Source organism: Sitophilus oryzae, unplaced genomic scaffold, assembly GCF_002938485.1.
Source record: "Sitophilus oryzae breed Bouriz unplaced genomic scaffold, Soryzae_2.0 scaffold_1274_pilon_pilon, whole genome shotgun sequence".
Lineage (NCBI taxonomy): Eukaryota > Metazoa > Arthropoda > Insecta > Coleoptera > Curculionidae > Sitophilus > Sitophilus oryzae.
In genome coordinates, this window is record NW_022145920.1 from 1,222,882 (window position 1) to 1,239,947 (window position 17,066).

The 17,066-nt window shown below is 28.6% G+C and overlaps 2 protein-coding genes and 1 long non-coding RNA gene across 4 annotated transcripts; 2 read left to right on the forward strand and 1 right to left on the reverse strand.

Annotated features, from left to right (window-relative positions):
- Positions 1-710: 710 nt before the first annotated feature.
- On the reverse strand, positions 711-3,042 carry LOC115874317. Of its 2 annotated transcripts, XR_004048814.1 has the most exons (4): positions 2,965-3,021; positions 2,370-2,608; positions 1,943-2,059; positions 711-1,044 (listed from the first exon to the last, which is right to left on the reverse strand). It is a non-coding gene; the product is annotated as an uncharacterized LOC115874317 (long non-coding RNA). The 2 variants fall into 2 exon arrangements; XR_004048813.1 differs by lacking the exon at positions 2,370-2,608 and having other exon boundaries at positions 2,965-3,042.
- Positions 3,043-7,855: 4,813 nt separating this feature from the next.
- On the forward strand, positions 7,856-10,201 carry LOC115874316 (probable pathogenesis-related protein ARB_02861). Its single transcript, XM_030889422.1, has 2 exons — positions 7,856-8,004; positions 9,771-10,201. Exon 2 carries the CDS (start codon positions 9,820-9,822, stop codon positions 10,198-10,200), a length of 381 nt encoding a protein of 126 aa, XP_030745282.1. The 5' UTR covers positions 7,856-8,004; positions 9,771-9,819; the 3' UTR covers position 10,201.
- A 2,458-nt stretch (positions 10,202-12,659) lies between these two features.
- On the forward strand, positions 12,660-16,436 carry LOC115874300. Its single transcript, XM_030889407.1, has one exon. The coding sequence runs from the start codon at positions 12,747-12,749 to the stop codon at positions 16,434-16,436; it is 3,690 nt and encodes a 1,229-aa protein (XP_030745267.1). The 5' UTR covers positions 12,660-12,746.
- Positions 16,437-17,066: the final 630 nt, after the last annotated feature.

The following is a 17,066-nucleotide window of genomic DNA, read 5'->3' on the forward strand; positions in this document are numbered from 1 at the left end:
TTCTACACCCTGTATCTACGAAACGAAGTATTTTGGGATATAAACTTATAAGAACTGTTTTAATTATTTATACCTGCAGAATGTATATGTAGCAGGAGTATAGAATAATCCGGCTTTCCACAAAAAGACTAGGTATAAAAAAACGTAGGTATTTTAAACAAAAGAAGACATTTTTACAAAAAGTTTACCTATTTTCAGGCGCTTTGCAAAAAGACTAGTCAGAATTAGTCATATTAAACAATGACAATACTATAATATATTCTGTTCTATTCTATACAATAATATATTCTGTACACTTCCGCAAAAAGACTGTCTGTTTTCAGTTAATTTACAAAATACCAAATCGAGGTCAGGCAGATTAAAAATGACCAAAAGGAAATTTTAACGCAACATTCACTAGAAATCATGTTAAAGAGACTCTAACTAGGTATATTGGTATTAGTAGATAACCAACCTTCGTTCTACCGCAAAAACGCGTGCTTTTTTAAATGAAGGTCCAAAAACCGTATTTTGGGACATTCAAGGTCATACGCGGGTGGGCAGTGCAATAGCCGAGAGAGAGGAGGAGGAGGAGAGAGAGATTTATGTTTATCCCCTCATTATACCTCTCTCTCTGTCTCCTCCTCCTCTCTCTCGGCTATTGCACTGCCCACCCGCGTATGACCTTGAATGTCCCAAAATACGGTTTTTGGACCTTCATTTAAAAAAGCACGCGTTTTTTACGGTAGAACAAAGGTTGCTTACTACTACTTTATTCTTATTTCCTTTTCTATATGAAAAGCTCTCATTCTTTTCAGGATATTATTCGACTTAAAAATTAGGGTTATCTATAATTATCATCAAGGTTATTATTTTAACTAATATATTAAGGTTAGTACATAAATTAATAAACACTATTAAAAGCATAAATTGTTGTAAAACGCACATGCATCAGATACTTTCTAAAAGCTATATCAGAAAAATAATCTTGCATCAATCGTTATATCTTCAGTATTTATTTCAGTCTAGAGTTCTACCCAGGGGAGCATCACGGTAATAATATACCTAAAATATTTACGATTTATTATTAAATAATAAACGCTATTAAATATAATAAAGTAAAATTACCAACGCTAATATACAAGTCACAAAGCAAACACAAAAAAGAATTATAAAATTTAGTAACAACACTATTTATAAATCAAGGTAAAGAGTTATCAAGTGTTTTTACTAGCATAAACATCAGAAAAAAAATCACTTTTTAAAAACTAAAATTGATGCTATCTAATACCATCTGTCATCTCTCACAGACTAAGATAAGACGCTAACATAAAAAAAAAAAACCCTATAAATAAAAAAATAATTAAAATAAAAACAGTCAGAGTTTATGCAAAATGTGTGTACAATAATAAGATCTTATTAGGTTCTATAGCTAGGAGTGACTTTTTAAAAATACGATTTTAATCTATTATTAAACATTAGCCCAATTCCACCAAAAAGGAAAAAATCCCTTAGACCGTTTTTAGATGTAAAATCGTTTTTTACGGTAGAACAAAGGTTGCTTACTACTACTTTATTCTTATTTCCTTTTCTATATGTATATAAAAAATGATTAAGGTAAAGAGTTATCAAGTGTTTTTACTAGCATAAACATCAGAAAAAAAATCACTTTTTAAAAACTAAAATTGATGCTATCTAATACCATCTGTCATCTCTCACAGACTAAGATAAGACGCTAACATAAAAAACCCTATAAATAAAAAAATAATTAAAATAAAAGCAGTCAGAGTTTATGCAAAATGTGTGTACAATAATAAGATCTTATTAGGTTCTATAGCTAGGAGTGACTTTTTAAAAATACGATTTTAATCTATTATTAAACATTAGCCCAATTCCACCAAAAAGGAAAAAATCCCTTAGACCGTTTTTAGATGTAAAATAAGTCTAAAAGCTATGTACTTACATGAACTTTTGTTTTTTATTCAATTAATCGAACATTTAACACACCCGGTCCATAACGCTGCCATGAACAAACTAAATAAACAAGTAATCATCTTGGGCATATATATCCAACGGTCGCCTAATATAGAAAAAAATGGTACCTTATTTAATAAAAAAACATATTATATATGAGACGTATAGAGTTAGTGCAGTCAGTTTAGTACAATGCCTTCATAATAATAATAATAACATTATAACAACATTCTTTAAGCTTCAACATCACGTCAAGGTATCGCTACCACGTCGAAGACGTTCACCAGGCTTTCATCAAATCATTCACCCACTCAATTATACATTAATCTGTTATTAAAAATTATTCAATTCCATTAAAAGTAAAAATCCTTAGTACGTTTTAGAAATAAAATAAGTCTAAAAAACTATGTACTTACATGAACTTTTACAGTTCAGTTTATAATCATCTGCTGATGATGCTAACATGGTTAGCAAAATGCGCATCCAGTGTAAAAGTAAAAGTGTTTTGGTGTATTGTGGTGATTTAGCGTTTTATTTTGATGAACTTTTAGCTTTTTTATGTTCAATCACATTTAAATAGACCCGTTCCATAAAGCTACCATGAACAAACTAAATAAATAAGTAATCATCTTGGGCATACTTATCCAACGGTCATCTAATATAGAAAAAACATGATACTTTATTTAATAAAAAAAAAACATATATACGGAGCGCATAGAATTAGTGCAATCAATTTAGTACAATGCCTTCATAATAATAATAATTTACTTATAATTAAATTAATAATAATAATTTATTTATTAATTTATAATTAAAAAAAATGATAGGTACTTTATTTAATAAAAAAGAACATATATACGGAGCGCATAGAGTTAGTGCAACCTTCCATCAAATCATTCACCCACGCAAATATACATTAATCTGTTATTAAACATTATTTAGTTTCTCCAAAAAGGAAAAATCCCTTAACACGTTTTAGGAGTAAAATAAGTCTAAAAACTATGTACTTACATGAACTTTTTTGCTTTTTTATATTCAATTACATTTAACACACCCGGTTCATAACGCTACCATGAACAAACTAAATAAACAAGTAAACATCTTACATATATATCCAACGGTTATCTAATATAGGAAAAAATATATCGATAGATAACCTTTTGATATTAAAAACAAATCGATTCTTTCCTACTTTTTTTCTTCAGCGAAGAAGGTGATATAGAGAAACAGAGAGATTCATGTTTGTCTCCCACTTACTTTTGTTCCCACTATATCAATGTCTAGTTATATATAGTAAAAACATCAAATAGTACGTATTAGTTCAGAATGACCGAAGAAAATAATTTACAACCTATCCCATCACTCGAGTTTCACTATCCAACAACATCAATCTATGCTTAGTGTGTTACAGTCTCCTTCTAGGAAAGAAGAAGAAACTATAATTTGCGAACAACATACAAAAAGCGACTGTTTTGTGCTATTTGCCATGACATGGTTGATTGCTACGAAACTTGTATGTACTTAATTTTTTGTTTAAACTCTATATTAACATGGAACGTTATAATACAAAAATGACAACTAAATGCCCACTATGAGTTCATATTAAATCAAGTTCATAATATAAATATTTAGTTCAGTTTTGAAAATATAGTATATAGTATGAAAAGGGGATTCAAATAAATGTGACTATAAATATATTATGACTATATTGGTAGTTTTATTTAACATCATGTAAAAATTCTGTTGATTTGACACATGGTTATTATTTCAACTAATTTAAAATTTATTTTTTTTTATTATTTAAAAAATAAGTTAAAATTTAATCTAATACTTCTATCAATTAAACATTATACTTAAATCTAAACACACACACACACACATACATTCCTTAACAAACTGATTTACTAATCTATTATTAAATATAATCAAAATTTATCGATCTTTTCAAATATTGCTCATCTGTATCATGATAAAATTAAAGAAATAAAACCAGTACCGGCCTTGAGCAACGAGAGCGGTTGTCCGGCCTTGTGAAAGTTCAGCGTACGGAATCGGATCAACAGAATCAAAACAGTTTTGAATACAAAAAGACGACCCAGAGAGACGACCAGACAAATATGTTTTGTGGACTAGGCAGTTCGATACTATAAATATCGTACCCATTACAACTAAGTTGCGATTAACATTATCAATGTCTATGAAAGTTATTACTTATAGTTGTAGTAGGTTATAGTTTTATATATTCAACTAATAAAATTAAGACCTTTTTCTATTCAAAAACTTATCCAATCTTTAATTATATTTTACACTTGTAATAAAAAATAATATTCCTCATATTAAATTCATCAGAACCATAAATTAACAATATAAAAATACAGTAGGTGACTATATTTACAAATTATAAATAGATTAATAACAATCAAAATAGATAAAAATAATCAAAAAACACTAAAAAGCAGAAAGAATATTAAATATCTTATGGATACATAACATGAACAGGAAAATACACAACCAACAACCAACAGTAACTACAGTAAAATTAAAAAATAGACACACTACACCAACAAACCACTAAACAGACGACAAACATACTAACAAAACTAACGGACTAAATTTAATTCACCATGGATAAATGAACAGTAGAAAATCACAACCAACAGTAACTACAGTAAAATTAAAAAATAGACAAACTACACCAACAAACACGAAAATCATAAAACCGATTAACTGTCCAATATGATATACAATTTCTTTTCCAAATTTCTTTCGTGATGGGATCTTTATAGATAAAACATAATAATATCTTAATAATATGAGTTAACACATAGAATTCTTTTGTAGAACTGAAATATCATTTTTTTTACAACCAACCTAACCCAACTACACCAACAAATACAAAACCACAAAACAGACACACTAACAAAACTAATAGTGTAAATTTAATTCACCATGGATACATGAACAGGAGAAAATCACAACTAACAGTAACTACATCGACAAACACAAAAATCACAAAACCATCAACTAACTGTTCAATATGATATACAATACAAAACCTGACATGTTTACAGAAAAAGATTCTGGTAAGTGCTTTATTTTTAATATAAAAATATATGATATAATATGAATAAATTCAACCCATTGAGAGCATCATAGTTTGTTGAACTTCTGCTTGAGATAGTATGTCAGTAATCATTACAATACTTTAGACAGACAGTAAAACCGACATCAAAAAGCGTGATGCGGGTAGTAAAAACAGTAAAACAGACAAAAACAGTTAAGCAGACAGCAAAATCAGTGAAAGTCTCAATGTCGTAATGACTTTAATGTCAATGCAATTAATTTCCTGTCTCTATTACTGTTTTTGCTATCTGTTTTATTGTTTTTATACTGTTAGCTTTTATACCTATATAGATAGAGCCAAAACAGTAAAATAGATAACAAAACGGCAAAACAGTCAACAAAAAGAATAAAGCAGACAGTAAAATCAGTAAAAGGCTGCTGTATGTCCAAAGTGTCGCAATGACTACTTACGATATCAAACTGTAGTAAACATAAAAAGGACGATGTCTACTGCTTTTCTTAGTCTATAGTAGCAGCTCTTTAACCCCGAACAGATAGTAACTTTGTTACATTATAGTATCTACACTATTTGACAGTTTGAATGTTGCAGGTATTGATTGTCTAATATTATTAAAAGACATAAAGCATTTGAAATTCAAAACAATATTATCGATTGTGTCTGCAGTTTAGAAAAATATTTTAATAAATTTTTAATAATGAAGGAATATGAGGTAACTGAACATAACATACTTTGAAAACGTTGTAAATTAATTTTTTGTAAAATTATATCTATAGTTCATTTCTAGAGACCTCAAAATATATTGTGTTGTTAGGAAAAAAATCGAATTACTTTGATTATTGCACTATCTCTGAACAGTTTTATTTTAATTTTTTCGGAATAGAGCAACTCACTTGATAAAAACTCACTTGACTTTGCAAAGTAAGGTATCAATATTTTCTAAATGATAGATATAGAAATACGTATCAATTTATTAGTAATAAATGATGATCGTGGAAGATTTAATTATTGTTGTATCCGATCTTTTATGACTAATTTAACAGCTGTATACAATATTTTTCAACCGAAGAAATGTTAAAAAATATAATATCTATGATTGTGATCATATCAAAATTAATTTACCTTCTAAAAATTACTATGGGGTGAGCTTTGAAATGTAGCAAAATTAAAATTAAAATATACATACTTTCAAAAACATAGCAGTTTCTTTTTATAGTTTATGTAGATTTTGAATGCATTTTGAAACCTTTAATTAATCATAGTATTGATGCAAACTCAGATAGTTCTTATACTGTAAAAAGTTGAACATATTCCTTGTTCCTTTGCATATTATATTAAATGTTAAGAGAAAGTTATAGAGGATTCAGTAGTACCCATCTTTTTATAGATTCTATAGAATCTATATAAAGATGTGGCACACTTATATTGCATAATTTTTAAAAATCCTAAAAAATAAATACATTAATGGAATTAGAAAAATAGATACAATTATGTCACAGACTATCAGAAACTTTCGTCGAGATTTATTGACTCTTTTCAATTTCTATACTTTTCTTATGTAAACTTTCAGATACTCTAAAAGACGAATAATATGTAGAAATAAGGAAATATTTTGATGATGAAAAATTTAATCTAATTCGTTAGAAATATGTATTTCCCAATAGTTGTATTGATATTTTTCAAAAACTACTAAAAATCATTAAAAGTTTGGGAATTATTTGAGTGTAAGTGCATAGGAAATTACTCTGATATATATATTTACTTACAGACACTTTACTTTTAATAGATATTTTTGAAAATTTTCGGAAAACGTGTTTATCTACATACAAGCTAGACCCAGCACACTTTTATACAGATTTATTATGGGAAGATTGCTTGCGTTGTACTGGAATAGAATTAGAATTATTAACAGACGAAGACATGTTACATTTTTTCAAAAATACTGTTCGTGGTGGTATGAGTTCTTGTGTAACTAGAAAATCAGAAGAAAATAACCCATTTATTTTAAACTATGATGCATCAAAACCACATAAATACATAACGTATTATGATGTCACAAATTTGTATGGTTTTGCAATGTCTCCGTATCTTCCAACAGGTGATTTTGTATGACTATCGGAATACCTAATACTTCAAATAAAGGATTTGTGTTGGAAGTTGACTTAGAATATCCTCAAAATCTCCATGACTACCACAATGATTTCCCGTTTTGCTCTGAAAACTATAAAACTACCAATTTCGAACTCCACAAAGTAGTAGTATAAAAAGAATAATTAAATTAAAATAAATTGTAATATTTTAGAAAATACAGAGTATGAAAAAATAAATTCTATCACGTTAAAAAGACAGTTGTAAAAGTGTTACCAATAAATAGGAAACCGGATTTCTTATCACTATTCAATGCATAATTATTAATAAAGTGCAGTTAATAAAATCTTCTCTAATAACATAAATAGCGCTTGATCACAATTTCCGATCAATACGCAAAAATCCATTAATTAAAAACTATGAATGATGTCTTGTGAAATAAATAAAATATAGCTTGGAGATAATAAATATTGAAAAAATAACAAGAAAATCTTTCGTTTAAATAAAATATGATATTTATTAAAAGCTTTATATCAGCAGGATGGTAAATCCAACTATAAAATTGCAATTTGCATAAATACGTAAAGAATAGGCGTTTGGATTTAACTCGTTAGCATTTACTTACAGGCTTATTAAAAACAAACCAGTTGAAATTAAGGACAATTATTTATTAAAAGAACGACAACAACAAATTTTCAAGAAAGAAACTAGTTGTATTGGTAGATGGTTCGAGGGTAAAGAAGGGAGTTTTACTTAATATAAGAAGGTTGGCTTTTGCGATAGTCTGCTAAAGTGCTCTGAAATTTTAACGAGTTAAAGTGAAATACGTTTTATATTTCTGTGAGTTTTTCTTCATGGTTTTATGAGAGCATAATTATTTGGTAAATATATATATTTTTTAAATAAATCCTAACAAAAGTAATTTAATATAAATAATTTCCTTTAACTATTTTTCAATCCATGTATAATTTTTGATACAAAATAAAGAAATAATCAAATTTTTAAGGGAAATTGTAGCAGTCAACTATCAACAATTAACCAACAGAACATAAATATGAATAAGGAATTAGAAAAAAAGATTACATGAAATTGAAAATAGTGAAGAGGAAAATATTAACAATTTTTATACACATTATGAAATAGCTATTCAAAAAGACATTAATTATGAATGAGGAACTAGATAAAATTTTATATGAAATTGAAATTAGTACAGAATTACCCCTTTGTTGTTTTACTAATGATCTTTATACACATTCTGAAATAACTGTTAATACTCAAAAATACACAACGCCTTGCGTAACCATTTTCTGATACGTATTAAATACTCGTCAGCGAGTAATGGTAGTAAGTAAGTAATATTCAACAAACAGAAACAGACGTACAGGATATTTAAAACAAAATTTTTGAAGATCTGGAGATGGTCCACATTTTTCTACAGTTTTTTTACCTTTTTTTTATAATGATTCAGACAGAACAATTGACAACTAATGAAAAAATATTATGATAAAGTGTGAGCTATTATTAATAGAGCCTAATAAATCCTCTCCGTAACAATTATTTTCTTTGCGATAGCGATAACTCTAATGCAAATCAAATTTTTTAAAAATGTCTCAATAAAACAACCTATTAATGATTTTGATAATGAATTATGTCATCCCAAAAAAAAAATTTAAAATATTAAAACATTTTTCTTACATCACCGACACACTTTCTCTCCTTACTGAGGAGTTTAGCTCAGATAAAGAAAATCCAGCTAAAAATAACCCCATCCTTCATTGTAAACAACAAGTAAAAATTCCTCAAAAAAAAAACATCTTAATAATCTTAAATCATTTTCCAAAATTAAAATTTTTGGATTCGCGGATTCAAAACTATATTAATAAAACTATAGCTATTAACGAAAATATGGAACAGTTAGAACATTTGAAGAAATGATTCATTTAATAAAAATAAAATATTGTCTGTTTTCTGTTGATTTATTTTTTAAATGTATTTATGTTTTTTTTTTTTAAATTTCGTTCATCACTTTTCAAAGATTCAGATAGACAAAATACTCTAATAAAGTTTACCAATAAAATTACTTCACAGATAAAAAACACTTGAGACAGACAACAGTCTTTTACTGATTTTGGTAGCTATATTTGTTGTTTATTTTTGTTGTTTTTACTCTTTTTGATCACTGTTTTTCGGTCTTTTTTTACTGTTTGTTATGTTTTTTATCGTTTTGTCGTCACCCATTGTCTTATATCTATATAAATCGAAAGCGAAAAAGGTGTTTGAGACAGGTAGACAGACAGAGAGACAGACAGACAGACAGACAGACAGACAGACAGACAGACAGACAGACAGACAGACAGACAGACAGAAGACAGACAGACAGACAGACAGACAGACAGACAGACAGACAGACAGACAGACAGACAGACAGACAGACAGACAGACAGACAGACAGACAGACAGACAGACAGACAGACAGACAGACAGACAGACAGATAGACAGACAGACAGACAGACAGACAGACAGACAGACAGACAGATAGACATAGAGAGATGTATGCTTATCTCCACTCTGTATACCTGTCTGTCTGTCTGTCTCAAACACTTTTGCGCTATATATTTATAATCTGTAATATATTGAATTTATTAGAATGAGAGTCCAAGTCTTCGTTGTACTTTAAATAATATATACGTACGATATGGATTTGTGGAAACAAACAACACCTACATCGCCACCCACCGATTTATCATGCTTACTACCAGCAACACCACCACCACCACCACCAGCTGATTTATCGTGGGATGAGCCAGGAGAGGGATTGTGGAAACAAACAACACCTACATCGCCACCTACCGATTTATCATGCATACTACCAGCAACACCACCACCACCACCACCAGCTGATTTATCGTGGGATGAGCCAGGAGAGGGATATAATCCAACGGAAAAGTGTTTACTGAAACCCATCATTTTACCAATTCCACCAGGGTTGAGCAAAAAACAGAAGAAGGCGTTCAGAGAGCGTGAGCGTCAGCGTCATGCATTATTTACAGCGCCACAATGTTACGTATTTAAATAAATATATATATTTTATATTTCAATATTTTATTTTGTTATTATAAACATTAAAAAAAAAACACAGACAGAAAAAACAGTAATCAAAAAGAGTAAAAACATCAAAAATAAACAACAAAATAGCTACCAAAATCAGTGAAAGACTGTTGTCTATCTCAAGTATTTTTTTTATCTGTGAACGATCATAAACTATACATCCATGAAAATATGTTATTATCATTCTTTTAATAAATAATTGTCCTTAATTTCAGCTGGCTAGTTTTCAATAAGCCAGTAAGTAAATGCTAACGAGTTAAATCCAACGCCTTTTCTTTACGTATTTATGCAAATTACAATTTTATAGTTTGATTTACCATCCTGTTAATATAAAGGTTTTAATAAATATCGTATTTTTAATAATTTAATTTAATTATCGGTTTTAATAAAAATACGTATTTAAATAAATATATATATATATATATATATATATATATATATATATATATATATATATATATATATATATATATATATATATATATATATATATATATATATATATATATATATATATATATATATATATATATATATATATATATATATATATATATATATATTTTATATTTCAATGTTTTATTTTGTTATTATAAACATTAAAAAAACAGACAGAAAAAACAGTAATCAAAAAGAGTAAAAACATCGAAAATAAACAACAAAATAGCTACCAAAATCAGTGAAAGACTGTTGTCTGTCTCAAGTGTTTTTTTTATCTGTGAATGATCATAAACTATACATCCTTGAAAATATGTTATTATCATTCTTTTAATAAATAATTGTAATTTAATCCTTAATTTCAGCTGGCTAGTTTTCAATAAGGCAGTAAGTAAATGCTAACGAGTTAAATCCAGCGCCTTTTCTTTACGTATTTATGCAAATTACAATTTTATAGTTTGATTTACCATCCTGTTAATATAAAGGTTTTAATAAATATCATATATTATTTAAACGAAAGATTTTCTTGTTATTTTTTTCAATATTTAGTATCTCCAAGCTGTATTTTATTTTAATAAATATCATTATATTATTTAAACGCCTGATTTATATTTTTTAAATATATCGATAATTAAAATAATTAATAATAATAATTAAAATAATTTTTAATATATTGATTTTTTAAATGTATTGTACAACTGAGGCTTCCAGCGCAAAAACGGCCTAACCCCCTAAAAACCTTGTTTTAAGAAAACTTTGATTAACATTTAGTGATAATAATGCTATCAGTATAATTTTTGAACACTGTTTTGATAGTTTGCTTTAAATATTTACCTAAAGACCTAATGAACTATAATTTAGAGATTAGATTTTTGTTTTTCTTTATGAATTTATTTGCAAAGTTAGGTCAACATTAATAATTGCATGAAAACTGATAATGAAGTAAATTTTCTAGCTTAAAACTTTTATTTTTATTTAGATACAAATTGAATTCAATAAAATAAATATCATTCAGCTCAAATTTACAAGTTTGTAGATTAGGTTGTTTTTTGAGCTGGCAGCCTCAATTAATTGAATAAATACCGCATATTATTAGTTTGGTTAATTTGGTTTGGTTTGGTTATTATATATATTATATATTATATATATATATATATATATATATATATATATATATATATATATATATATATATATATATATATATATATATATATATATATATATATATATATATATATATATATATATATATATATATATATATATATATATATATATATATATATATATATATATATATATATATATTTTTTCTGTATTATGTAGTGTATTTTAGTGTATTTTCTGTGATGAGTATACATATCTTGTTTTTTTTTTATTATTTCCGATCTATGAAAAATATTTTCATAAAGCGTCATTTATAGTTTTTATTTGACAGCTTTTTGCGTATTGATCGGAAATTGTGATCATGTTATTTATGTTATTCGAGAAGATTTTATTAACTGCACTTTAATAATAATTATGCATTGAATAGTGATAAGAAATCAGGTTTCCTATTTATTGGTAACACTTTTACAACTTCTTTAAACGTGATAGAATTTATTTTTTTCATACTCAGTATTTTCTAAAATATTACAATTTATTTTTTCATACTATACATTATTTAAGTATCTATTTTTTCAACTAATATAATTTCAAAAATAACTTAATATTAATATTATATTTTTTTTTTATTAACCTATTTTTTTGTTTTTTTCCGTGATATATTTGTTCTGAAAATTAAGATAATAAGTTTTTTCCTTTCAGATGTCAACCAATCGTTTTATATGGAACATACCCTTTAGACTTTATTTTCTCAACGCACCCTTTAAGGGTTTATAAATATATACCTTGATCGATTTGGGATATCAGTATTGATTTAGCTCTGCTGTCGCTAATATCAAAATGACTATTTTTATGAACTTAATCAAGCATATTGCAACCCTTTTAGGGTTTGCCCTTAGAAATAATGATGAAGCCCTACGAGAGGGTTTAGTGGAATGCAACAAAGGTGTACGCAGAATAAACACAGCAATGAAAAGTGCTCAAACCCTAGGTGAAAAGCAGCATCTAGTGAGCTGTCTAGGGCAGATAAAAAGTTTACGATGCCGTTTAAAATATTGTCAGAAGAAAGGAAAAGGAATCCAAGCAGCAGATAAAAAACCTAGAAAAGAAACACCTAACCGTAGAGTGCAATGGGAAGATCTTCAAGCTGCGTTTGGTTCAAGAATCCGAACTGGTGTTATTACCAATATTAAACATATCGATCCTACTAAATTCCTAGAAGATTGTGCTGTTTTATTCAAACGAAGAATCCAAAACGCTTTAAAACAAGAGTCTTCGCTTAAAATAAATACAGTACTTTGCGGTGAATTTCATATGAAAAAAAACGATGAGATTGTTATCGAAACCAAGTACCTGAACACCAAGAATACCGCTGTGTACCGTGATATGAATTTGGACGTCTGGTTCAAGAAACATGTGTTGGATCCCTTACTTACAGACCTGGATGAATTCCAAGAACGTGATTCAGGTTGGGCCCTTAGCAAAGTGATTAATTTAACTATAAACATAAATCAATATAATCCTTTACGTGCTGGTACCTATATAGACCTTCCAAAACAAATCAAACTTAAACGTGCTTGTATAAACGTTCAAAACACTGATAATATGTGTTTTGCTTGGGCTGTTCTTTCCTGTCTTTACTCTGCACCATCAAACGTTGCTGATAGAACTTCATCGTACCCGGACCCTAAAAAAGTATTAAACTTAAAGGGAATTCAATTTCCTATGACTTTAGGGCAAGTTCCTAGATTTGAAAAGCAAAATAACGTTTCCGTAAACGTATACAGGCTTGAGAAAAACAAGAATACATTTACTGTTATTCCTACTTTTCTAACGAAAAATAAACTTGAGAAGCACGCGAACCTCCTAATGATACAAGATAATTATCATGAAGATGATGCTAATGATATACCACCTGTTAATATCCACTATTTATGGATCAAGAACTTATCACGCTTACTTTCAAGTCAGATAAACAGGGAGCATAGAAAGAAGAATATATGCGATAGATGCTTACATTATTATAGGACTGAAGACAAATTAACAGCACATTTAAACGATTGTGTAAAATTAAATAAGGGCGGAACTGTTCCCAGGATACCTACAAACGAAAAGAAATTACTTGGATTTAAGAACTTTAACTTTAAGGAAAAGGCTCCATTTGTTATATATGCTGACACTGAATGTTTCCTAATGCCTATCGAAGATAATTTGAGGAAAAATACGAAAAAATACCAGCACCATGAACCCTATAGCATTGGATACTACGTTAAATGTAGTTATGATGATTCACTATCGTTTTATAAATCATATACAGGATTGGATTGTATGAAATGGTTTGTTCAAGAATTGGAGGACTTTGCTGAAAATGTTGAGACTGTTTTTCTTTGTGATTTGCCTATGGATTCCATGACATTACAACAAACTAATGCATTTTATAAAGCGAAAATTTGTCATATTTGCGAAAAACCATTTGCCTATGATAATAAAAAAGTCAGGGATCATTGTCACCTCACTGGAAAATATCGTGGTCCAGCCCATGAAAATTGTAATTTAAATTATAAGGACACCAACACTGTGCCTGTAATATTCCATAACCTCAGTTCGTACGATGGACATATAGTGGTAAAAGCCTTGGCTGAAACTACAGGAAAAATCTCTGTTTTACCCGTAAACAAGGAAAAGTACATATCGTTTACTAAAAAAATTCTTGAAAATTCCGTCGAGTTTCGATTTATTGATAGCTTTAGATTCCTGGCGTCTAGTTTGGATAATTTAGTCTCTAATCTTTCCGAATATCCTATTCTAAAGAGTGAATTTAAGGAAGTGTCAGAAGAACAGTTTTCTCTATTATGCTGCAAAGGTATTTTCCCATACGACTTTATGGATGGTTGGTCCAAGCTTGAGTGTAATAAATTACCTGAAAAGCAACATTTTTATAATTTGTTAACCGATGAATATTTAAGCCACAAAAATTATAATCATGCCCAGGCCGTATGGAATTCATTTGGATGCAAAACTATGCGTGATTACTCGAACCTGTACTTGAAGACTGATATTTTGTTGTTAGCTGACGTTTTTGAAGCATTTAGACTAACTGCTCATAAGACGTATAGTTTGGATCCTGCTCACACTTATACTCTTCCCGGATACGCTTGGCAAATTATGTTGTACCAAATGTCTAAAACCGCACAGCAGCATCTTGAACTCCTTACAGATTTGGATATGGTACTCTTTATTGAGAAAGGAATTCGCGGTGGTCTGAGCCAATGCTCTAAAAGGTATGCTGAAGCAAACAATAAGTATATGAACAATTATAATTCATCTAAAGAAGAAACCTATCTTATGTACTTTGATATAAACAACCAGTATGGTTGGGCCATGTCTCAGTATTTGCCATATGGTGGTTTTAAATGGTTGTCTAGTCTTCAGAACTTTAATTCTCTCGATATTCCTGATGATGCCGATACAGGCTATATTTTAGAAGTTGATCTGGAAATTCCTCATGAATTGCATGATATATTCTCTGATTTACCTCCTTGTCCAGAGCATACAAAACCTCCTGGCTCTAAAAATTCCAAACTATTGGCAACGTTGTACAATAAAAAGGAATACGTCATCCATTATCGTAATTTGAAACAAGCTTTGGTTTTGGGTGTTAAACTGACGAAAATCCATAGGATCTTATCTTTTAATCAATCTCCATGGTTAAAATCGTATATTGATTTAAACACAGTCCTAAGACAGAAAGCAAAGAATGATTTCGAGAAAAATTTATTCAAGTTAATGAATAATGCGGTCTTTGGCAAAACGATGGAGAATATCCGCAAACATTCCACTGTTAAACTGATAACTCAATGGGATGGTCGATATGGAGCGGAAGCGTTAATTTCCAGACCTGAGTTTAAAAGTTCAGTCATAATTAATGAAAATCTTGTGATAATTGAACTGGCCAAGTCTGAGGTATTTTTCAATAAGCCCATATATGTAGGAATGTCTATTTTGGATATCGCTAAAATTACGATTTATGATTTCCATTATAATTATATGTTGGAAAAGTTCCCAAATAATTGTGCTGCTATTTACACCGATACCGACTCCTTAGTGTATGAAATTAAAAATCAAGACGTTTACGAAATAATAAAAAGAGATTGTTCGAAGTACTTTGACACAAGTGATTATTCTATAGACAATATTTTCGGTATTCCGCAAGTTAACAAAAAGATCTTGGGTATGATGAAGGACGAAAACAATGGACGTATAATGACGCATTTTATTGGACTTCGTTCTAAAATGTATGCTACAAAATTATATTATTTACCTGAGGAGCTGAAACAAAAAGAAAATGAACTGAAACGAAAAGGTGAAGAAAAAAAGGAAATTGACAATTATTTACGAAATTTGGGTGTTACTAAAAAGATTAAGGGCGTGAAAAAGTGCGTCATAAAAAAGAAAATTACTTTTAATGATTATGTTGAATGTTTGGAGAATTTTAATGAAAAACTGATATCGCAAAATTTAATTCAATCGAACAAACATGAACTATACAGTGTTAAACAATCGAAAATAAGTTTAAGTCCTCACGATGATAAAAGACACCTGATGAAGGGTTCGGTTCAGACTCTACCGCATGGACATTGCTCCATAATGAATATATAATTTTTTATTTTTTAATAAATTAATACCTATTATTAACTTATACCTTATATTGCTAATTTTATTTCTTGTTTATATATAATTTATACCTAATTATTGATAAGTGTATATTTGCGTGGGTGAATGATTTGATGAAAGGTTGCGTGAAAGGTCTTCAACATGGCGGCCATACCTTGACGTGGTGTTGAAGCTTACAGAATGTTTTCATAATTTTATTATTATTATTATTATGAAGGCATTGCACTAAATTGGCCGCACTAACTCTATGCGCTCCGTATAGATGTTTTTTTTTTATTAAATAAAGTATCATTTTTTTTTCTATATTAGATGACCGTTGGATATGTATGTCCAAGATGTTTGCCTGTTTATTTAGTTTGTTCATGGTAGCGTTATGGACCGGATGTGTTAAATATAATTGAATATAAAAAGCAAAAAAGTTCATGTAAGTACATAGTTTTTAGACTTATTTTACATCCTAAAACGTGCTAAGGGATTTTTCCTTTTTGGTATATATGTTCTTTTTTATTAAATAAAGTACCTATCATTTTTTTTTTAAATTACAAATTAATAAATAAATTATTATTATTAATTTAATTATAAGTAAATTATTATTATTATGAAGGCATTGTACTA